General features: G+C 44.3%; 1 protein-coding gene across 1 annotated transcript; it reads right to left on the reverse strand.

Moving 5' to 3' along the window:
* On the reverse strand, positions 1-25,275 carry foxo1a (forkhead box O1 a). Its single transcript, XM_008290368.1, has 3 exons — positions 24,243-25,275; positions 4,638-4,829; positions 1-4,249 (listed from the first exon to the last, which is right to left on the reverse strand). The coding sequence occupies exons 1-3, from the start codon at positions 24,888-24,890 to the stop codon at positions 3,062-3,064; spliced, it is 2,028 nt and encodes a 675-aa protein (XP_008288590.1). The 5' UTR covers positions 24,891-25,275; the 3' UTR covers positions 1-3,061.
* Positions 25,276-25,489: the final 214 nt, after the last annotated feature.

A 25,489-nucleotide genomic window follows, 5' to 3' on the forward strand; every position in this document is an offset into this window, starting at 1 on the left:
TTTTTACACAGAAGTACATTTATTTAGGTCTTAATACATTAATATTGAACAAGTTACATATTTGTATTGATTGCAAATCACACAGCACAATTCCAATTTATTCCTGTATACCTGTGTAAGGTAAATGTAACAGATTTTTTTTTTTTATTTTAAAATATGTAATGGGAACTCTTCCTCTTGTTACGAGGAGCCCTTTTGTTAAAAAAATGTAAGTAAAAGTGCAATATCTAAATTGGTCCAGAATCTGCATTTTGAGCAGGACTTCTCTGATGAATAAATATTGTGTGTTTCAGTTTTAAAAATGCAATATATCTTTACTTTTTTTTTTTTTTCTGTAATTTGCTTTTTGATGCTATTTTCTAAAAACCGTAGCTGAATACAATAAAAACAACATTGTCAGTTTACAAAAAGCTTAGCGTATCAATCACTGCATCATCTATTTTCTAAATAAACTTCATTTTTTTTCCCATATAACTATCTGGAACATAGAGTTTTTTTTGACAACAACGACACCATAACATCTCACAGCGCTATGTTACAATAAAATATCTCTGTTAAAAGTTCAAAAAGAAAAAAAAAAGAAAATATAACAATAGCAACATAAAATTAAGGAATACAATGCATAGATTCAATCATTTAAAAATGTTTGAGATATAATTTACTTAGTACAGCTCTTTAACTTTTAGAGTGAACCTACATGGATTCATTACAGTTTATCCTGACTTGAGTGACCGGCACAAATATATATAGTTCTGAACACATCACATGATAAAAATGCTAAATATATCACTTTGACTTCAAAAGGCAAATTTGGCTATAGTACACTATGGCATGTTTGGGTAAGAAAAGGCAACACCTGGCAACAAAGCCAAACAGCAGCTTCTTTATCGGCTCCTCTGCCTTTTTTGAAATGTAAAGAATTTCAATTTTACTCTCTTAAAACTTGCTTGTTCGTTCTCAAAAATCGATGTCAGTGGAGTCAGATCATTGCTAGTCTGGAGTATGCAAGATTTTATTTTATTCAAAATAAACCAAAAACAACCTTGAACTCATTAGTAGAGCAGCTTAAATAAAAACCTGCATACTCAAGACACCACAGGATCGCCTACTGATATGTGAGGTTTCTAGATGAACAATATCATAAAGACTAAAAATCAAATAGGCGGTCTTCAGTTTCTGTTTGTCGATAAGCCACTTGGTTTTTCAGCCACCGAACCGAACTTTGTGAGTCAGTCGTGCTGACGGACGAAGTTCATCGCAGTCGAACACGATTTCTGCACAAGTCCGACTGACAGGCTGGAAACTTTTGTCGTTAGTACAGCGATAAGTGGGGAAAAAGCAAGTTTGAAAACGCAAATATACAAGCTCGGATACTTAACACTTAGTGGCGCTTTTTCAGGGGGAAACTTTAAATAATGACTAAAATAGACTAAAAAAAAGATGATTTGGGGTTATCAAGTCATGCGTTACCATTATATCCAATGCTTTAAAAAGACATAATGATAGGTAGAGGTAGGAGGGGCAGAGTGAAAGCAGTAAGGCTGTTCCTAATGACAGCAATTAGAAGGCTCTTTTGGACAAAAAAAAAAAAAAAAGGAATCATACTGTACTCATCTGAATCACTAAGCTTTTGAGACAAATAGGAAAATACAAAGAGCTCTGAACAGGGCACAGGCCGGTTTACTCGCAGTGTCCTGGATGACAATCTCCGCAGGCCTCGCTCAGCCTTGGCGTGACAACGACAGTAGCACTGAGAATATCTTTTTATCCCAAACCGCCTTGACCTCATCACAATCACAGCGCCGAAAAAGCGTTCAGGAAACCTTAACAATAACAATTTACAGTCACTTATTTCTTCTGCAGACAAAGTGAAAGCAGGAAATTGAAAATAAAAAGAGTTCACTGTTCTTTTTCTTCAAGACTGCTGGATTTGAGTATCTTCTGGACCGTAGACATTTACAAATATTAAACCCTTCAAGCCTGCAGTCAAAATCTACTTTGTTAGGCACAATAAATAGGCCCCTGTGGTATTAAGGTTCAGAGTGACAAATAACCCAGAACAATTCTGATGTCTGAGTGCAGGTTATGCAACAGCATAAATCTATATTAAACCACAAATAACTTATGTCTCAAATATATACTAAAATCTAGTAAACATCTACTACATCATTTTAATATACATTCTTAATGTATGTACAAAGAAATCAGAAAGTAAATCATCATTTTTACAGCCTGATTGATCTCAAGCACAGACCTGTCCACTGTGTTTAAAAGAATCGGATCCAGTTTTTTTTTCTCTTTCCTTGATTTTTGCTTCCATTCTGTAAACACTATTTACAATCTTTAAAAATACACGACGAGACCTGATTTTACAAACTGTATGATTACACTATGTACATTCAGGCAATAAGTAAGCTATTATGTAACATCACCCAAGGATCCGTTGAGAAATCCCTCGCTTTTTAAAAAAAAAAAAAAATGTTATTATCATGACAGTCCACAAACTCCATGAGCCAGATCGCCTTCATCGTCCGTCCGCAGCGGTAATCAATTATCATCATTTGCACGTACAAAAAGCTTGATTGGTGACACACAGTAAACAGCTTGGTGTGACTTTGTGCACTTGTACAGGTTGTGCTGCAGCTGCTGATGAGATGTAGTTGGCAGTGTCACTTGCAAAAATTACAGACTCGACTAAATTACTACTCAACTCTGTAACCTTTGTGAGTAAACCAGAGAGGTGTGTTTCAGTTTGGCTCTTACGTTAAGGCAAAATGTTTGGCACTTAGTTCGTACAGACTGTTGAACGTTTCAAAAATAAACCTGATTTCATTTTCAGGGGCCCTAATGGTGATTTGTCCTCAGCAGGTCGCAACCAATCTCAGCCTGCTGACGTGATCTGAACAAATTTTTGAAAGAGGAATGTTGTTGGAACAGAAACTGCAGGTGATGTTGGGACAAGAGTAAAAAGTATCTGAAGATACATGTTTAGTCTCAGATGAGTTTACCAAACAGCAACAACAAGAACCTTCTTCTTCTTTTTTTGTATGCGTTACAGTTTCTAGCCTGACACCCAGCTATGTGTGGTGGTCTTCACCCCATGTGGGAAACCTTGCTGGGTCACCACTGGCTCAAAGTTGAAGTCCAGTGAGTCTCCGTCCATCAGAGTGTCATGGAGCACCGTCTCCATGTCAAACTCAAACTTCTCGATGGACATGTCATCCAGGTCGCTGGGCAGTTTCTCGGGGTACGAAGGTGGCGACAGGCCCGGTCGGCCGTATCCGTTGGTGTTCAGAGGACAGAAGCCGCCAGGCATTCCTCCCCCGCTTAGGTGGCCGGAGAGGCCATAAGGCATCTGCATGGGGCTTTTGGCTGTTGGCACCCGTGTGCTGCCCCCGCTGTAGCTCAGGGACATGAGCAAGCGGCCGTTCATAGCTGGTGACGAGGCCGGAGCTTGGCTGTGCACGTTGTGGGGGTGAGTGTGAGAGAGACTGTGCGGGTGACCGTTTCCTCCTCCCATCAGTTTGGCTGCGTGCTGGCTGCTGCTGTACGGCGGCAGCATGCAGCCTCCGCTGGACTGAGACACCACAGTGTCCACTGATGGCATGAGCTCTCCGTGCTGGTCTGTATCTGATGTCAGCAGCTCCTTTAGGAGCCCTGCAGTGCAGCTGTACTGGCCTATGTTAGGCCCGAAGCTGGGCTTGCTCTCCGACAGGGTCTGCAGCGGCATTGGTGACAGGGTGTTCATCCCCGCTTGGCCGTACACACACTTGTGGTAGTCCTGCTGAGACTGCGAGGCCATGCTGGGGGAGCTGTAGGCAGGGTACCCGGGGCTGGGCTGCATCATGGGAGACGGGGAGGACTGAGAAGAGCCGGGGGTAGTCGCCCCTCCTCCAACCTGAGAGTTGTTGGGCGAGAGCAAGTTCAGGTTGTCCAAAAGGTTCTCCATGACATTCTCAGAGCTGTGTCCCAACGAGCCTGTCATCTCTGTGAGGCTGGGCAGCGTGGCTGTCATCTTGGCACCGGGGGCTCCCGGGTAGCCCATATGCACGTCTGCTTCTCCGAGGTCATCCTCAGGCATGAAGGGTGAGAGGCGGCCGCTCAGAGTGCTGGCATTGGAACTCGTCCGAGGCCTGAAGCTGTTCCATGCATCGTAGTCGTCGTTGCTGTGGGAGTTGGGGCTGCCAGGCCACTTGGAGTAGGATCCTGGGCTGTCTGCACCTCCATCAGGGCCGCCCTGCAGGGACAGCTGTGGGGAGACAAGGAGACTCTCAGTGCACCGACAATACTATGCGTGCCAGAGTCAATCAATTTAACATACTGCTGGCAGAAACCAGTGGAAATAAAACTGGGCTCAGAGATTAAAGTACCAGAAAATATTCTTGCCAAACACCGTACCCATAATGTGTTGATGAGAATGGCTGTTCAGCTGATGTCTACTGACAGGAAGTGAATTTAAGATATTCAATCTCCAAAATCTTGATCTTATCTTCATGATATTCTAATTTAGTTTGATACATACAGTATATCAACTAGCTCTTCTTCTTCTTCTTCTTCTTTTTTTTAAATCAAACAAGAAAAACAACATTAGATTGCCTCTGAGCATAAAACTACAGTTGGATCCTTGACCGACTTACCTTTTTCTTTGCTGCTCTCCCCCTGCTCTTGGTGAACTTGCTGTTGTTGTCCATGGAGGCTGCCCGGCGTCGCGGGGACTTGCCGCTCTTCCCGCCCTCCGGGTTCAGCATCCACCACGAGCTCTTCCCCGTCCCCTCGTTCTGGACGCGAACAAAGCGGCTGTGCAGGGACAGGTTGTGTCTGATGGAGTTCTGCAGAGGAGGCGAGAGAGAGAGACAAGCTGTGTGAGGCGACGGACAAACAGAGAGATTTGCCCTTTTCCCACAACACCTCGCTTCTGCTTTATCGCACAAGTGCAAATCCATCCGTACAGGTGGTTCTCTTTCAAAAACACGCTGGGCTTGACAGCTGACTTACGAGGAGAAAGGGGAGATTTTATGGTCACTCAACAATCTAATGCCATTTGCTATTCAAAAAGCACATATGCACAAACACGCACACAATAGATGCCAGTAAGTTTGCTCTATGAGTGATACATCCTGAACAGAGCACGGATTAAACTGCAGGCGTACTTCTCTCCAAATACGCCGTACATGTGGGCCTTCCTTCCCAAAACAGAGGGGCCTATTGTAAAACACTATTAAACCAACAGGCACATTCCACCTGACTGTGTGTCTTGTCTAAACCAGCACCAAAAATCAAAGGGAGGAAACAGACTAATCTTTCCTCCTTACAGACACATTAATGCTGTGCTCCAACGTTGCTTGGTGACGCCACCAGTGGAAAAACTAATTTTTTTGTGCAGGAAGCTAGTGAAGCGTTATAAAAACAGGGCAAACAAAAGAGCGAGAATATTGGGCAAATGTCTGCTGAGCAAACCACAGAAAGTGAGACGCCGTTTTCTCTCTCTCTCTCTCTCTCGGTAATGGGACACTCGGGTTACTCATCATTTCGGATTCCGTTTGTTTTTCGGCCCCGATTTTCAATCTCATCGGCTCAAACTGTTGTCGAAGTGACCGTTTGCCCTCCGAGAATAATTCACACTCTGGCTCTGTGTCATTTTGTGTCCAGGATTTAACATGAAGTAATGAGCCTTGTCCAGACATTACTGTGCATGCGTAAAGCTGGTTGTTTTGGAAGAAAAGGCTGGAACTCCCTGCACAAACACACACACACAGCCAGACACACACACACACACACACACACACAGAGCTTAGCGTGCATAGTGGCTAACGTCATCAAGCCTGTTCCTGCTGTGAGTCACCGCTTCACATCTGGTTCACAGTCTGCCCTCTGCTCTGCCTTCACCTCTGCTTCTCCTCATCTCTACCAACTCCTCTCAGTCTGGACTCTTAATGCCGAGGGCCCAATCTAACCTATGCCACACTTATTTTTTATGGTTGATTAATTTCCAGTCTAAGTAATAAATGACTTGTGTATTGTGCAAACATCTCATCATTATGTTTCATAGCTCGAGAAGCCTTCAATTTGTCGTCTAAAACTCACAGATATTAAATCTGCAGTGATTTACAAACAGAGAAAAGGAGCAAAAGTTTGACATTTCCCCCTCAATAATTCACTTAAAAGATTAAAGACGCACTCCAGTCATTTAGTGGTGCACTCCTCTACAGCTGGAAGACTTGCAAGAGGCATTTTTTAAAAAAATAAAAAGTAAAAATCACAGAAGGTGGCCCAGATATCTTGACAATACTAGGATGGGTCAAGCTCTTAAAACACGGCACCTTATTATTACCTATAATGCCACTCGATAGCGTCTTTTATTGGACCTCCCACCGCAGAGCTGTTAAATCCCAACACATTTCAAGCTTTATAACTCCCACACTTTCTCTTAAAAATGTTAAGTCTGCAGCTGAAGCGGAGAGAATCCTCTGTGACACTATATCGGGGCTATTTTAACTCAGACAGACAGAGTACGACTCATCACATCTACCTATATGTGTCTAATTATTTCATTTTCTCATTTCTTTTCAAGCTCTCCTGTTCTATTCCTCACTTTTCCTTTGCTCCTTTCCCTTTCCTTACCTCACGAGGGCCTGTACCAACACAAATGAATGTCATTTCCTCTGAATCAAATGACCTGACCGCCTCAGCCAATGGTCTCGGACTAGTTTGCATGGTCTGAGGTACGTGACAGCCCTTCCCTGATTAGCCTAGCAAATGCTTTTCTCCCCCCTCCTTCTCCCCCTCGTGCACATCGGTAGCTATGACAAAAGGCGAGGAGCAAAGTCTGGTCATGAGCTTCTCTTTCCCATGACTGCTCAGAGTGCTGCTGATTTCAGCTGTGCTGCAATAAGGAATGACTGCAATGTGTGCACAGACGCCGGGATGTCCTGTTACAGCCCTATATCATCCTGATGACAGGAAAGGAGAAACTCGTAGCTAAAGTCTCTACTTTGGCCACTCTGGTTTCTATTTTGGCTGATGTCATGCTAAAGCGCAAGGGTGTGATGACCGGGAACATTTAAAAAAAAAAAAAAAAAGAAGTATTGGTGCAAGAGAGAGGGAGTAACAAGTGAAGGGTCATAAAAACTGCTCTGATGGGAACTGCCAGAACTCGGCAGAACTCGGTGTGCCGTGTGGGGAGTGCGGCTCAGGGTGTCTGCTGGGGCCAATGGAAAAGCCTCGTCTCCCACTGTGTGTGTGTGAGAGAGTGCCAGCTCATGTTTTTAGTGGAATGGCAGTACGACAAACAGCAGCACAGTATGGTTTTGATTTTTGTAGCTCCCTCCTCTGCAGGCAGTGATACAGCGGTCTGCAAACACACGCTATTGGAGACGAAACGCACGCACAAGCGCACACGGCCATCCACACGTATGAATGAAAACGTCTAATAACTCAGAGACGTTGCTCAACTTTTTTTCCCTTTTTAATAAATTACATTTTCTTTACAAATTAAAACTCTGTTTCTTTTGGATCCCGAGACCGTATGTGACACTGATTTATCTCTGGCTGCAGTACACAGGAATCTAAACATTCCAGCTAATCACTGTGTGCAAAGTTCAATTGTAATCACAGCCAACTTGTTAGTATCTCTTAGGAAACAGTTAAGGCAGGATTCCCAGCCAGGCAGCCATCACAATCAACATTCCTCAGCAAGGTTACAAAACCCACAAATTCACAGAAGTGATTGCTCGGTCGCTGGAAGACGGTCCTATTGTGTGTTGGGTAAAAAAATATGATTATAACACCGTCTCATCTCAGAAGCTTTCAGAATAACACTGGAAATGTCAGCACATACTAACCAGGAATGAAAATCTTTGCACATCATAATAAATTCTACCTGTAACCTGATATTGCTGCATCACCGAAGGCTAGTTCAAGCAGCCGCCGACGATTAAAAAAAAAAACTTCTCCGTGTTGTTCCCGAGCCCGCCGTAAGGAGCACCACCTCCGTCCTCTGAGTCAACAGAACAGAGCGGCGCTGGCAAAACACAAGGAAGTGACCACATGAAAGAGGACTGTGGCAGGAAACAGAGCTGACTTCCTGTCTCACAGGAAACATGGCGGTCGGTAAGCAGAGAAAAAGGCATGGAATGCGAAGCCGCAGGGTCGTGCGCCAAGTGGACACCGCAAATTCAACCCCCCGCCTCCTCCCCGAAACTGCCAAAACAGTTTATGTTTAGCAGCTGGCATTAACGCCTGATGTCACACTATGTTCATTAAACGAAAGTGAGGTGCGACCTGTTGAATTACGTGACTGGATACGTCATGGCTCCCACACGTGGCCGTAGTATGGTCCAGCAGCAGACTGTGTTTTGAGTGTAGGCCGTTTAAGCAATAGAGAAAGAGGGGTTGTGTGTGACAGAGTGGGCTCGGATCAGCAGAGAACACACTGTGCTGATTTAAACTCCTTCTCTGGCAGCACTACTGAAAGGCCACACTGTTCGGTACATCACCCTCTTCTAGCTTTGCTCCTTCGCTTGACTTCTCATCTCCTCACCCCTTTTTAATGTCATCTCCTCTCCTATATTCCCAACTCCTTTCATCTCCTCTCTTTTTATCCTCTCCTCCTCTTTTTTTTCGGTCATCAATCCATTTTTCCTCGCCTCATTTTCTCTTTTACCTTCCCTCTCCTCCTCTCTCTGCATTTCTTCCCTACCATTCCTCCCCTCCTCACTCAACCCGTTTCCTTCCCTTTTCCTCTCTCCTGCTTTTTCATGCCGACCGTGGCTGTGCTCTTGCAGAAAACTGGAGATGGCGTGCCAGACAGATGCTGGCAAACCGACGCTCTCAAAGCTGCTCAAATGTCAACTCGTCTAATAAAAAAAAAAAAAAAAAAAGTCCCCGAAAGAGTGCAACACCACCTACACGCAGTGCTGCTTTGAATCGAGTGAAGCCACAAGTGAAACCTCAGCTGCACAGCCTACAGAGCTATACGTACAAAATGCAGAAAACTGAGTGTGAGCGTGCAGCAGGTATGATCGCACCAGGCAGCCGCTAATGCTTCACACACATTTACCAGAGATATGGAACAGATGAAAGTGAAAATGTGGTTTCCCTGCACAATTTCCACTGAACTCAATAGAGAAACGGTGCTGTCCTGAACAGGCATTTTCACCTTTTGTTGCCCAGGTTCCTGCCCAAACAGTAGGTGTGTTCTCGCACCGTAACCTGCTATTTTCTGTGTCATGTCTGCAGCAGTGATGGGGACATCCTATAGAGCCTGTGCACCACTTCTAACCGCCTAAGTACGGAGGCCTAAAGCTGCAGCTCGGTCATGTCTGGAGGTTTGTGCTGAGTCTGGCTGAGTTAGAGCGGTGTGGTTAAGACAGAAAACGTGCAAACTTGTTATTAGTCAAACACCAGCTCAGCAATGTCTGCCCACTTAACAACTGCGTGGGCCTGAGCACACAGTTCCAGGTGAGAGGGCAGGGCGGCGAGTGACCGAGAGTCACCGTGAGCTGGAAAGCCATCATAAAATAGGGATTTCTCCCGTCTGTGTCGGACAGTATTCTGTGATCCAGAGGGTGAACCAACTTCAAACTGATTTTGAATGCAGAAAAAAATGTGTCAACATCAAGTACCCAAGGCTGACATCTAATACCTGGACAGATGTCTACTCTTCATCGCTTCTTCTTTGATCATCGTGTGCTTATGTGCCTCTAGCATAGATCGTAATGTAAATTAAAATACCTCAAAGTACCATTTTGCGAAAAAACATCTCAAACATTGGCTCTAATATTAAAGAATTTCCAACAATGCAGCGGTTTTCAAACTCGAGAAGCTAAATCACACTGACAACCGTAAGTTGCGTTTATTTTTTCTTTATGTGGAAAATTCTGCTTTAATTTGGGGGGAATTTTGGCCTGATTGTTTAACCAGGCAAAGTGGGTTTCAGATTGATTGGATACTGACAGTCAATAAAGACAAGATCAAATAAATCTGAAGCATCTGCAGCTAAATCGATGCGTCACGGAATATTTATTCGGCGGTGTAACAGTTTACGCTGGTACGTGGCAGCTGCTTGACAGTAAATTAAAGAAAATGGTTGGGGTATCGCAAAAAAAGACTGTTGCAGTTGTATTATTTGTGCGAATTGCTCTTCACACATGCTCACGGCTGGGCGATAAAATGATCTCAATAACAATCGACAAAAAAAGGAGAAAAAAAAAAAACATCCCTTGGTAACGCTGATAAAAGCATCAGTCCCAATCATCACAATCACCCATCAGCCTGCAGGAAAAGGGCTTACGTAACTCACACGTGTCGGCCCAAAACAAAGAAAAAAAAACACGTGTGGCTGGGATTTCTAAAGCTGAGTGACATCCGCTGCAAGATACGCAGGTGACCTGAAAGAGACGGGGAAAAAAAGAAGAAAAAAGATCCAAACTGCTAGCATTAGCATTAGCCACCAGCCTCTAATTACCAACAAGCCTTCCAGCAGTCATCATTCAGTCTGTGATGGGAATCAGGCCTCGAGCTGTTTGCCGATTTGTTGACTTTGTAGGTCATGTTTTTCTCATTTTTACGCTCTTACCAAGAATACAATTATGCGGCACATGAAAGTGTCGATGTGTGTGTGACGTCGATTTAAAAGCGCTGTTGTTCGACTTTTATCACCGCCGACACGGTCAAGTTATTAATAAAAAGCAAATAGGTTAGAACCATAATAAAGCTTTGTTTGATTGTTTAAGGTTCGGGTCTGAAGTCGACCCTTGAACTTCAGTTTCAATGGTTTGCTGTTTACAGTCAGTGATCCAAACATATTGTGTGACGCGTTGGAACGGTTTTGCTGCTCGTTAATTGTAATAATCAATGAATACAAAAAAAAGAAGATATTTTGTCCATATTGCTTGGCTGCATACAATGAATCTCTCACGCATGCAAAAAAAATAAAAATAAAGCAACACACATTCACAAAGCAATCTGAACAGACTGCGATGACTTCATGTGTTTGCAGTTTGATAGGTTATCATCAGCACCAATATTGAACTGACCAGCGATAATCACTGACCTATTTACTAAAGTCAATACAGCAATGATCATAAAAGGCAGTGGAAATCAAAAGCAGAGGACAGGAAATGTAAAGCCCCTGGCCTTTTTTTTTTATTATTATTCACACCCTCGGTTTAAAAAAAAAATAGTCCGGAGCAAAGCAAATGATTGTTATCATTAGTGTTGCATAGCAGCGAGCGACACAGCACAGCGCCTCAGGTTTGACTGGTCAGAAAGGCATAAACATATCACTGTTAGCAGGGATATAAAAAGAAATGTGTTTTGCCACAATTTCTGTTTTTAAAAAAAGTCTCGCATTAAAAATGGAAACTGACCCTAGGATATGGTTCTGGCCAGAAATAGGTCGTTCCTGCCCTCCGTCTCCGTCCCGCCCCCCTTCTTAGCCTTCTATTCCTCCCTTGTCCTTTTCACTCGCTCCTCTGGGACATCATGCATGTAGACTACTCGCCACAGATGATCCGCACACTTGTGTTGCAGGGGGAAAAAAAAGGGTCCCTTTCTCGGCCCGTTGACGTCAACTTCCAATAAATCAATTTGGCAAAGAGAAGGGCAGAGCGAGGCCCGGACACAGAGCACTCAGTGTGCAGCTTCTCAAATTCACTTTAGACTTGTATGAGCCCAAGTGGCAGTCTATGACTTCCAGGAAAGTGCCTCCTCCAAATGGTCATTGTCAGATGCTGAGTTATATGACCATCATAAAGCGCAGATGGAAAGGCAGAAAACGCAAGTCATGCAGGAGCAAATCTGTCTGCAAATGTATTTACTGACGGCCTCTTGGCAGGATCGCCTTTTCACAATCCTCTGCAAGCAATCTTAGTGCAGCCAACCTCCCCCCCCCATTCCCTCTAAACGCACACTCACACACATACAGCTGAACTTGGAAGGCCGAATGGATGCTGATTGGTTAAGCTGAAGATTGATCGGTCTCACAGACGCTGGAGACAAATGATAAATAGTCTGCGAGTGGTTTTGTGCGTATGGTGAGACTCAGCGAAGCCACTGACACTCCGGCATCTTTCGTCACCGTATGATAGCGCGAGACGAGCGGCGAGCGAGACGAGTGGCAGAGTGGCTATTAGTGAACTTCCTGCTGCATTGTATCCGCACAGGAAGAGCTGGCCGGTCCTGATACTGATCCCACTGATGCCTCTGGTTTCTATGCAAAACCAAAACCCTGGTAGGTGCAAAGAGAGGGACTCGCCGGAGAAAACATGCGGGTTCAAGAGCCACAACTTCCTAATCAAAACTCTCTAGTCTGACGGGGCAAAACAAGAGGAAAAAGGAAGGAGTGGGGGCCTTGTCCAGGTAGGCTTTTTTACAGCAGGGTTACAATGGTGGATAAAGCTCTTACTGTACATCTCAGAAGCAAGTTCCCCCCACTTAAGATTTGCCCTCATTATGGACCCACACAAACTCAATGAGAGAACAATACATCATCTGCCACTTCCTCTCCTTCATCCAGGCCTGACATTTGGACAAATTAGTCAGAAGGGAAAAAAATCGCCTGAATAAGCAAGCGAGTGACCATACATTCAAACTTTAAACTATATAATCAGCAAGTCAAACAGTCGACTGGAAGCGAGCCCAAGTTTTTGTGGTCAGTGGCAGCGAACCTTCAGCGGCCAATCAGGGTTTTGCAATTCCTTGTTTTCATTTCATCAGGGCAAGTAAGGAAAAGGACGAGAAACTGAAGTAACTCTACGGCAAATAACGTGCAGACGGATGATCCAGGAGGGCTGCTTCTAACGAAATACTTCATGTTCATGGTCAAGTTGTTGAGAAATTTCAGCTCAGTTAAGCTGCAAAAAATATCCCACACGGATCAGAATATCTGCACGTTTTCACTCCAAAACAATGGTCAAGTAGTCGAAATAACAGATACAGATTCTATTCAGACATTCAGTGTTGATGACAGGATCGTATCAGATCATCACTTTACAAATTTCTGTTGTAAAAAGTTCTTGAGGTACCATTTCGATGTCCTTTTTTTTGTCCGTTTTAGTCTTTCAACTACAATTCCAACAGAAACGTGTGACTGCATTCACGCAATGCTTAACGCTGCATTTTTTTTGACAATACATATGTTGTTTACGGTATCTGCTTTGTAAATAATGGCCGCCGGCAGCGTGTTTAAAGGCGATCGGAGCTCTGTGTTTACATGTTGTGCTCGCTCTCTTGTGCCTGTTGATTTCCTGACTCAGACTTAAGCAGCACGCAGCTCATGTGTATAGACAGGGACCGGGTTGTGCTGGCTAAGCTTACCATGCTAAAATATGTGCATGTGTTGCTATGTGCAACACAATGCGAGTCTGTAAATGCACAGAGCTGTGTCTGTGGAGTGGGGGGATATTTTTTGCCTCTGATCGGCATAGCCACTGGGCTGGGCTGCTGCCTGGATAAAGATGCAGTGTGTGGCAGCCTGAACCGTGGGCCTGACCTACCGCTGCAGGGATGGAGGAGGTGTTTTGGGGGGGTTATATTTATACGCTTGTTACCCCTGTTCAAACGAGCAAACACGGGGATATCCCAGAGCTGTTTTATTGCTGAGTTTCCAACGACGAGTCTCCGTTCGGTTACGGAGCTGAGAGGATTTCTCACCGGCACGCTTCCTTGTAGTGTTGCTTTATTACCCTGTAAAGCGCTGATATAAATAGCTGTGCCTCTAAACTACCTACTCGAAGATGATTGCACATGTTAGCAAGAAGCGAAGGAGTTTACTCGCGACATGAGTCGATCTTGACGAAACTCAGCAATACGTGGAAGAAAAGGGAAAAAAAAGCTGAGACCTGCTAAAGCTCGAACATTAACAGAAAACTTGATCGGCCGCCCACGCCGTCTGAATACTCCCTGTTCTCAAAATCTGCAGCGCGACGACCGATTCCTGTTGAGCGCCAAAAATGTCACCAAAATTAAAGGGCATCAGTCGGAGGTTGGCGCTTGAAAGAGTGTAAAAGAGGGCACGCTGTCGATGACATTGAGTTTGAAGTCACAGATAACCACTTTATTCTCAGCTTTCTTTTCCCCCGTGGAAGAAATTTGATCGACTGTTCAACCGCTATCGCGGAGGAAAATTATTTCGTTTCTCATTTTTGATGCCAGTTCCTGCTGGTTTCTTCCTCTGCTTTGATGTGCACAACACCCGCCGAGCAGCATGTATGTCGATACCTCTGTGAGGCTGTAATGCACTTACCTGTTCTCCAGTTCTAAAATTAGCATGAGTCATAACCGTTTCTAGTGAAAAAAAAAAAAACCCACAGACACACAAAGAAAAACCTTATGAGGCAGTGGAACCATTATTTCTTTTATCACAAAGTTTTTTTTCTCTTTTTTAATGGGCCTACTTTGCAAAGGAAGTAACAGTAACACACCTAAAAAATAAATATATAGATGCGTGTGAATGGAAGTGGAGGTGCATCACGCAGAAAGTGACGACTGGATTCGTGACTTGGTTATCTCAAAAAAAGATATATGTGGTATATAAGGAATGTTGTTTAGCGTTAATGTATTTCTCTGCTTATCGCTTATGTTCAGTTGCTTTTTGCTATTGTTATTGTATTATCGCCAGCGTCCTTGTTATTCGGCCTTGTAGCTACGGCACCAGTCGCCATCAGCAAACACACTTAATAAAGTATATTCAAGTGTGTTGCTCTGCTCAATAAAAGTCTCACAAAAACATTGCAGAAACAGTTTTCTGAGTGTTTCTGGGTATAAAGAGAAAGTAGGATTGTTGTCAACATAAAAACTTCATTCGTCACGGTGATGGCTCGCGTTTTTGCAAGGACAGAAGACTCTAAGTGTGATATTAACCCAGCCGACAGCTGGACTTGGCATCCCCGTCAAAGGGACCATTATCGAGCTGGCACCAGTACCAGTCAGGACAGGGGGTCTCACTTCAGCATTTACTTTGACTCTGTTTAACGCTCTGTCTCATCTAGCCCAGTTTATCAAGTGTACATCATAAATTTATCAATGCGAGCATTCAGAGAATTTTAACTATTTGTGCAGAGATCGGACAAGCAGCGACGCCGGTTCGCTTCCCAGCTCTGAGCGGAGCTAAGAGGAAGAACGAAGGAAACGCTGGAAGAGGAAGAAGCCACTGAATCTGGCGTCATGCTCAGTGTTGCTTCCTCTCCTGATGACATAACTACCCCACATACCTTGTGCTGCTTTCAAAGCACCCACTTCCTGTCAGTCAGAGGCAGAAATTTGCATTTCTCAAACAGGGGGGGGGAATGGATGAGCAGGTGGAAGAAGACAGAGACAATAGAAAAAAAGATCATTTACGCAATCACTGCAGCAAACTGCATGCACTGACGTAGAACAAGCCAGAATTGATAAAACACTTTCAAACTCTTGTAGTTTGTGCAGAATCAAATTAATGCAAACATTTTGATTTTTCTGAGAGTATTAAAGTTCTATTATTAGTGCTTATAGCATGCAACGTTTTCTAACACTTCTCACTTTCTGATAAGGAAACATTCCACATCGAGATTAAACAGAATAAAATTCCGAATGATAACGTCTTTGAGCAATGCCTCTGGATTGTTAACAAAACAGTGTAATCTTTCTCATCAATTACTTCAACCAGGACATGAATGAATCATTGAGAGAAAAATGAGTCTGCGTGTGGTTACGCATCCAATCAGCCTGCTTGGCACTGCTGCGTTTCCTAGAATTTAACACAAAAACCCTGAAAGAGGAGCCACACTGGAAAGTAGAGATGCTACCCGCAGACCGTACAGTACATTCACAGCTTGTTTATATCGAGCCGTGGCGCAGACATACGATGCGCTACGTACTGGAAACTCTCAGGGCTTGCTTTGGAAATTGCCTACAGAAATCTATTTTTGGACAGACGGCTGAATAAAAATGATCAGTTTGAGTCTGTGTAGAAAGTTCTGGCTGATGTCAAGTGAAACCAAACTGCTGGTAACCTCTCCTCCTCCCTCCGCTACGTCAGTCAAGCACAGACAATAGTATGACAATGTTGCAACACCAATGCAAACATAAAGTGAACACTCCTGAGGGCGGTTTGGTTACGCTGTTACGCACTTTGGCCTCAAAACAAACTATCAGCACCCCCCCCCTCTGTGACAACGCGAGCAGCGGGAACCTGCCGTCTGACGCGCAGTCATAACGGCACTTCTGATTAAAGCGTGGATTTAAATTTCCACCCATGCCAGCCAGCCGTAGAGCTCCAATGAGCGTTCATGTATGTGATAGAGGGCCTGAATGAGTGTGTGATGGTGTGATAATGCCGGGCCAGTCTGACAGGCACCGTGCATAATCGCTTCAGGGCAGGAATTGCACAACAATGTGGGTCTGGGTAATGCCTGTGGTTTGGGGCCCTCAGCAGCGAGCGGTCCCATAAAAAAGTGTTGCTCTGCTCGCTCCTTGTGTGTCTGCAGCCAGTTCGCTCACACACACACACACATAAGCGATGAGAAATCGATGGGACACCGCACTTTTTTTTTCGCTGAGGGCTTTCACTTCTCATTTGAATGGCGAAATTATTCAAAAAATCACACTCGACAGTTCCTCTTCTCGCACCCTAAAACAATGCTGAGGTCTTCCTGTAACCTCACCGGAGAATTTTTCTAATTTTTCAGAGCGGTGAGAAGTCGTGATAAAATGCAGCTCGGCAGCATATTCCGTGAAACAGACGGGCAGTACCACGACCAAAACAAACGATCACGTGCTCCCCGTCCCACTACTACCAAACCCTGCACGCAGAAAAACAAAACAATGTGACTCATCCCAAATGACTGTTTACCTGACAACAGCACTGGATGTCAACTCCATGTTTTCAACTCGAGCGTAGAGCAGCCTGCGTGGGCGCCACTCCTCAGTCTTGTTGAATGAGGTTCTACTCTCCGCCGGTATCTTTTTTTTTGTATATCGCTTACACTCTGTGTGCAGTTACTGGACGCTACACGCACTGAATGATCCGTCCTCTGGTCTGCGGCCAGAAAAAGAACTGACAAAACAAAAACTCTGGCAGGAGCGCTGCAGGGTTGTGCGATGCCAGCGTCTGAGGTGGGTGGAAACACCCGTGTACACATTTGACATGATTTGTTTGAATTCTCAAAATGAAAGGAGCACATTATGGGATTTTCCAGTGTCGGTTCCACAGAGATAGAGGTTTGCTGCTTGTGAAGTTACTAACATGCTGTTTAACTTACTTTTAGAGAAGTAAAGCTGGAGTTTGACCTCTGATTCTCTTTTGAATTTGGTTCCAGCAGGTAACACACCTGCACTTACTGGAAATCTTATTTTTAAAGTTAAAAAAAAAAAGGTAAATCAGTGTAGAATAATCTAGAGAAACATCCAAATTACATTCAATAGGTGCATAATGGGACCAAATTTTCTCTCACTGCTATAAAAATTACTATAAATAATCAGATATGTTAAAAAAATATATTAGTCTAACTCAGTTTCTTAGTAAATTTCTCATTAGTAGCTCATAATAAAAACCACATGTTGTTGCCAGACAATCTGGAACATCAAAAAGCACATCAACCTTCAAGGCGGCTGCTTTCTGTGGAGGCGCAGAAATCTTAATTATCATCCTTTTAAAGAAATACTTGTTTTTATGTTATACGCAGGTTCTTGGTGCTTTGGGGACTTCTGAGTGGAACAAAAACCATTACGTCTGCAATACAGTCTGGCAAGCGAGAGCGGTGAACAGAATCTGAACTTTTTTTTTTGAGTGAGAGCAACACATGGGATCAATTGGTGATCTTCATTTGAGGTTAAAGTGACTTCATAGCTACAGAATTGCTGGATCTGTAAATAAAAGACACGTGTGCCACACGCAGACATAAACAGTCCAACAGCATTTGACAGCCCGGCTGCACCACACTGACCTGCTTTCCTGCCTGTTTACTATTTCAGTCTGCTGAGATCTGATTAATATCCCAAAACGGTTCCCGGTAAGACGGAATGAAACACAACAGAGAGCGACGCTGATGCCGGCGCTGAAAGGTAAACAAATGTGGAGCCGGACAGGACGAAAACATGACGTTGTGAAATCATGTGCGGGGCTACTAGTTTCACACTGTTGCTCAATCAGATCAGAGCAGATGAGCACAGTTACATCATATTTTTATACCACGCGTGGCCACAAACGCGTAAATAAGTGGATCGACTTGTGCTGGAATAATCAGAGAAACTAGTTTTTGATCAAATTCAAGCATTTGGTAGCTTAGGTTTTGAATTTAAAGATGCCACAGCACTGTTTGATGGACTTTTCCGATCTCTTTTTGGCAAAACATACACTCAACAGTTTGTTATTTAATGGGATAAAGAATCAATATGTCAGCTGATAATGGGAATAATCATTACTGCAGTCCCAGACAGAGCAGATTAAAGACCAACAGGTGGTAATCATCAATACTCGCAGCTGCTTTTTAACACCCCTGTAGTGCCAGCGATGGTGATTCAGCACTTCAAAGCACTAAGTGATACCAAAAGTGAAAAGAGAAGAGGCGGGGGGAGGGGGGCAGTTGTAAGAAGATACTGGATTAAAATCATCTGGGGCAAAAGGGAAAAAAGGCAGAATATCACACCACAATAAAACAGATATAAAAGCCCTGTGCTGGAATGTTCTCTGTGTCGGCCTGTCTGTCTGTCTGCCATCGTGTCTGTGCATCTGCCAGCAGCAGGGCTTTAATTATGAGGCCCAGGTTATGTGCGCACACACACACACACACACAGGAGACTAGCGTCCCACATATCTCTAACACAGTGCCTCACAGTTCCGCTGACTAACCAGTGGCACCAGACTTTGGCCTGCGGCTCCCTGATTCCAGTAAATGTCTTGTTATGCAACTCCTAACAAGTGTCACCCAGACTGAACTTAGCGCATTCTGGGTCTCTGCTGTGCTCTCTCTCTCTCTCCCTCTCCCTCCCTCCCTCTCTCTTTATAGCTTAATTTCTCTCTGAAGACAGTCAGCAGTTAGCTCCTTAGGGTTTGACCATGGGGGTGGAGGGGGAAGGAGGGTCCAGTAACCCTTCAAAAACGCCAAGTGTGGCCCACTTTGTGCTGCGGCAGAAAAACCAGGGAATGGAGAGGCAGGCGACGCAGGCAGGAAATGGGGAGGAGGGTGAGGAGAGCTCCTTCAGCTCCTTGCCTGAGAAACACAGCTGCCCCTCATGTCTTGGGGCAATGCCAAGGCCGGACTCCTCGACTGCCTCAGGGGGGTGAGAGGTGTGTGTGTGTGTGTGTGTTTTGAACCAGTAGAAACAGGAGGACTGCTGTTCTATCCAGCTCTCTGTCCTATAAGACACATTCAGAGCCGCAGAAACAAACAGTCTGTGATAAAGTATAACCAGCTTTGTGCTCAATCAGGATTATTCATTCTCAGATTTCTTAAACCAATATTGCTGGGGAAGTTTTTTGGTTCCTTCACCACTGTTTGCTAAAAGAGAATCCAAAGGGAACTTTGGATTTTTCAGGTTCTCTTTTTAAAATTCGCGAGGTCCTCACGTTACGATGGGAAGTGCAATAAGATGACATATGTTGTAGATGTATAGAAACACAACTGAATATAACACATTTCAGGTAACACATGGCAATCAGACACACATGTGCAACCTCACTCAACAAAAGCCGAACTGTGTAAATTAAAAGCTGATAAATCTGAAACATAATTACTGATCAATTAAACTTAAAGCAGTTGAAAATAACGTGACGTCTAAGTAGGTTTGGGAAGCCAGCAGAATATTCTGTTAGCTGGTAGAGATTCTGCCACACCACTGATACCAGTGTCAACATTCCTTGGATATCTCTGGTTAAATCGAACCATTGAAGGCCATGTTGCAAATAAATGAGCTGGAAAGCTTCGTAGTAATATTGGACTGACAGTATTTCTATCAGTCTGACAGGCTCACATTTTTTGGCCACTTCGTTGAACAAGTGATCCAACACAAACTCAATCAGTTCTGACTTCTGAGCAAAGTTTTCTGTATTCAGATCATTGCAATAATATCACGTCACATAGAGTATTTTAAACCATGCTGCAGTTCGTGGCGCTGTAATGCAAAGCAACCAGTGCGACGAAGCAGCGGGAACACGAGCTCCACCATAAACCAACCAGACTGAAAAATGAGCCAATGCTAGCTTATTGCAAACACATCAGGCAGCAAATGATTCTGAATAGATGATTAACATCTAAATAAATGATAAACCTGAAAGCTGAGTTTGCCTCCACAATGCTGCAACCAATAAGCAACATGAAACCTCGCTCTAGAAAAGCTTTTGTTATAACTTGATGGAATTTTCATTCTACAGTTTGGCGACATGACTTATGAGACCCTCTCCTTTGGGGCGATACTCACGGTGTTTACTGTAAGACTAAGAGGGACTGGAGTCAATAGGTGCATGTACATGGTAATGACCCTTGTGTCGCTTGCTGTACAACCTGCTCGGACCTACGTGTTTGTCTGCGCCGACACAGTTTGTTTTGAGATCCGTGGGAGTGTTTACCAGCGTGGGCTGAGGAATTTCAGGTCAAGAGAGCGTCGTGTACAGAGAGAACCTACAACCCAACCGATCTTGATACTGACATCAAAGCGTACCTGAGCCACGCGGCAAATATTTATCCTGCAGTGACGTACGTATAGTAGAGGAATACCAGAAGGAACAGATTTTTTTGGGGGGCGTAAGTGTGTGTGCACAGTATATATTATACTGTACCAGGGTGCAATTTGTATGTGTGCGTCAGTGTTTAATACCGCATGCATTCGTAACATTTTCAAAAAAAGTGGACAGTCTGCTGGAGAAAGGGACATATTAGAAATAAATAAGCAGCTCTGCGGAGAGGTTTGGTGATACATGATTTGTGCCATCTGTTCTCCTTCCTGTTGGATGGCAGCCTGTGCCAGGGCCAGTGTCCAGTCCACTCAGAGAGCTTCTCCAAGCTGGTCCCACCTGGCACAACTGTCCTCAAAATTCACACCGCCACAGACGGCCCGAGAAGTATGGAGGCTGTCATGACTCAGTTCAGACACGACCGAATGTGGAGGATCAGCAGCTCTGCGAAACGAGCTCGGCCTCCAACAATTACAGAGCAGACAGCCTTAATCATACATTAATGAAAACTTCATGTGCTCCAGCCAGAACACTTTAGGGGGAACCACGTCTGTTCGGGGACATCAGTCACACGAAGAAATGATGCTTAATAAGTTCACAAAGGCTGAACCAAAAGTAAATTACAACTAATATTTGATGGTGTTGATCAGTCACTGCTTCCTAGAAACAAAGCGATTGTGTTGTGACTTCTGTCATTGAGATTTACTGTATGTTTAACAGCACACACACACAAAAAGCCAACAAAAAGTCGAGCCTATGACTTGAATAATCATGGATGAATCAATCCAATATCTCCACAAACCACAGATCTTGGTGTTGTTTCATGCTCTGTTGAAGGCTCACGGGGTAAAAAAGATTATTTGTGCTTGTCTAAACTCATTTTGGTGTCTTTGAAAGGAGGTCTGCCACGCAATATAAAGATTCTCAATCAGTCATTTCACCCCCGTCGAGACAGAATATAAGATGAAGATCCAAAAAGCCATTTTTAAGAATTACAGATCTATCCCTGCAAAAATACTTTCTCACATTCTAAATGACAACACTCTAGCTAAATGGTTTTGAATGTCTAGAAATATCCGCTGACTTCAAAAAGCAACAGCGAAACGACTACACGCATGGCTCACCACATCATTTACATTTTACATCAACATCTTTACCACGCAGGCATATTCTCTTTAGCTCAAGCCCGCCCTTATAAGTGAGCTCGCTCTGAGGAGACAATGTGCGAAGGCCCCCTGTGTGGAAGCGAGGGGAGCTCTATGAATAACTCCCCTCGCAGCAGTGAATGGCACTTTGCTTTCCCACAGTATTACTCAGTTTACACCCCCAACATGGCAGGATAAGCAGAGAGCCCAGGCGGCGGCTGCGCTCCCCTCTCCAAGCCGCCAATCACGAGGAAAAAAAAAAACTGTTAAATGGATGCAACAACGGTGAGAAATTTCACTGTTTATTTAGTTGTGTTGATAAAGACGCGGTGACATGTTGGGTTTTTTTGTCACTGTGACTCTGCTTGCATGTTCTGCAAAATGTAAATGATCTACTATTGTAGGTGACGGCGCCGGAGACAATGAACTCACAGTTGCTCGTCTCAGCCGCTCTCTGCTATATAATAACTTCCAAATTACACTGTAACCACTGAGGATCACTGGGGTAGTGTCGACTGCAGGTGGGGTGCTAATAGTACTCCTGACACTCATGTGGGAAAGTGAGAAGTCTCATCAAAAATGCTTATTGCATCATTTTATAGTAAAAAAAAAAGAAAAAAAAGAAAGATATATATCTTCACAACCTCAGATTCAGTGTGACTAACACTCTGTAGGTGTTTTGAGATGTTGCTTCACCACACAACACTTATAGATTCTGAACTTGGATTTATTTCCCACAGGAGCGCATCCTTCAGAATTTGGTTCTGTCAGTTAATCAGAAGTGTTTTGGATGAGTGTGTTCATTTTAAAAGGATCTTGCTTTGGAGAGAAAATGAGTGTTTAAGAATGATCCCCACACTCACATGTGGCACCTTAACGTTAGATTTGTGCACCTCTATGACAATAAAGTGATCAGAAAGTTTAATTTAATACTAAAAGCATCTTGCTTACAAATCAAAACAAAGCTACAGAGCAGCACAGATGTGTATCATAAATAAATGAGGGGGGAAACCTACTTGGACCCTGGTAACACAGCTGTCCAGCTCTGTTTACTGTGTAGTCCACTACACTGAAGGGGGTTTTTCCATCCGTTTGACAGCTCAACATGAGTTTGGTGGATTTTTTGTAAACACCAAAGTCAAACGAATGAATATGGAGCGACAAGGTGCTCAGCCAAAAACAGTATCCGGCAAAATCCAACAGAATTATCAGGATTTTTTTGTTTTTTTCAAATAAATCTGACTATGTGTCAGATTCACTGAGACCTAAAAAAAGAAATTCTCTCTGGCATTTGTGACTGACGTGAATGTGTCATCTCTCAGCACATGACTCAAACATGGGAGCCTGCTCTGACAGAGGAAGACAAAAAAAAAAAGAAGCCTCCCTTCACAACTGCTTTAAATTTCATCGGCAACCCAGACAGCCTATAACAGAGGGAAGCCATAATAAATCTCTCACTGTGTGGCTGCAGGCTCAATATGATTTCCTGCTGGGAGAGTAGACTGTCATTAATTTATTGTCAGACACCACTGAAACTATGTGTCTCCAAATGGAGGTTTACGCCCTTCAATAGTGTGCAGTGGGAGGGCCTGCTGTCACACCACATCAGAAATTTGAAGTCCCCTTCTTGTGTAATGTTTTGGACAGTCTCTAGGACACACGAACGCCTCTGGTATCTCCTTACGACACAGATGTACAAATACAGCTTCATTCAAGGCCCGCACTCGAAGAAAGAAAAGCCGATTTAGCCTTAAAAATCTACCATCTTTGTTTTTTTCCCCCCTAAATTAACAGCAGCGAGAAGACAGCGGCCTCTATCAAACTGAGTCAGAGGTCAAGGCATTTCATGAATAGCACATAGAAGGATGCAATAAGGCAAAAAGAAGAAAAACCCCTGTTGAGTCAGGAGACTGAATCACACAGTGCAGGAAGAGGACAGATGACTGAGTAAGGTGCTGGGAGCAATCGGCCAGTTTACCAAAGTGCTATGAAATGCACAGATAACAATGGAGGGAGACGTGAGCGTGGAAAGTCACCATAACTCTTCTTGTATGCTCTTTTGTTGGTGTGGAAAGCTTTGTGTAGAAGGGGGGGAAAAACTTGCAAATATCAGCAGAAGTCCCTGCAGACCCATGATGATAGATGATGGAGATAAAAAAAAAAATAAACAACCCTGACCAAAATGCATTATATAATCACAATAAAGTGACTATTAAACACCACAGGCAAGCCAGAAATCCCAGGAGGGGTATTCCAGTGATACCACAAGAGATAAAAACATTACATAAAGCACAATGATGCCGCTGTGAAGCCTCTGTTCAGCTCCACAGACTCATCCCCACTGGATCACTTTGTATAGGGACTTGGCACAGGCTGCTGCTTTACCAGACATGAGCGGCAGTCATTCATGATCTGAACAATCACCACAAAAAAAAAGTACCAAAACGTACCTTCCACCCTGCAGAGCTGTTGCTGTCTCCTTTGTCCTTGAAATAAGGCACACTCTTCACCATCCAGTCATAAATCTGAGATAGAGTTAGTCGGTTCTCGGGAGAACTTTCGATAGCTTTGGTAATGAGGTCTGCATATGACATATTCCCCCATGCATTCCGCCTGGAGGAGCTGCTCTTCCTCTGGGCAGCGGCTGCAGCAGCTGCCGCGGCCGCCGTGGAGGACGAGCCCACCGGGGTGGAGAGCAGAGGCACCTGCTGCTGCTGCTGCTGCTGCTGCTGATGGGGGAGTTGTGGGTTCTGGTGCTGCTGCTGCTGATGCTGATGTGGCTGCTGCTGCTGCTGCTGCTGCTGTGGAGGTTGCTGGTGGACGCAGTTCTCCTGACACTGGAAATCAGTGCAGAGGATGACGGGCTTCTGCTCCGTGAAGTCCTCGGTCTCCTCCAACAGACTCAGGTTGTTGATGAACTCGTTGGTACCGGTGCCGGGCTCCTGCTTCACGGACGGCACCGGCGAGGACGTGTTGGAGTCGCCCGGGTTGATGAACTCCGGCCGGGGCAGGGGCCAAGTGCACGAGCGGGGCCGCGACAGGGGCTCGAAATCCGGGTCGATTTCCACCAGGTGTGGCTGCTGAGCCGCTTCCGCCATGGTCGAGAGGTGTAAAGAAAAAAAAAAAATAGACACAAAAAGTTACAATGTCATGTAAATGTGACGAACCTGTCGCCTCCCTCCCAAAAAGAAAAAAGAAAAAAAGAAAAAAAAAGTAACTTCGCCGAAACGTGAGAATGAATCTGTCCGGGAAAACTGTGCTCCGCCTGGGCGCAAAGTCTGCGCTGGAAGTCACATCCCAAGCCGGTGAGGATCTGTGTTGACAGCTGTGAGAAAGCAGCTTGTGAAAAGGCCTTCTACAGGGAAATAAAGTTGAGCAAGTGGCCGCAGTGAGTTTGTTGTTGTTGTCCGGTCGGAGCGATGTGCCGCCTGCGCCTCGTCCAGCCTGTTGACTCTGTTGTGCAGCATGTGAGGACTTACTGGAAGTATCATTTGTCAGCTGACACCGCCCACAAGAGACTGACAGCCGGCGAGCACCAATGGATGGCGTCGAGAGGCATGATTAAAAAAAAAAAAAAAGGCTCCTTGTTTTCATTCTTTCACTTAAACGCAGCCACTAAACATTTCTCTGAAATCGTATGCCTCCAGAGTGTTATTATTCCCTTTTATGTGAGATAAAATAAATAATGTATATTTGA

Source organism: Stegastes partitus, unplaced genomic scaffold (genome assembly GCF_000690725.1).
Source record: "Stegastes partitus isolate 25-593 unplaced genomic scaffold, Stegastes_partitus-1.0.2 Scaffold668, whole genome shotgun sequence".
NCBI lineage: Eukaryota > Metazoa > Chordata > Actinopteri > Pomacentridae > Stegastes > Stegastes partitus.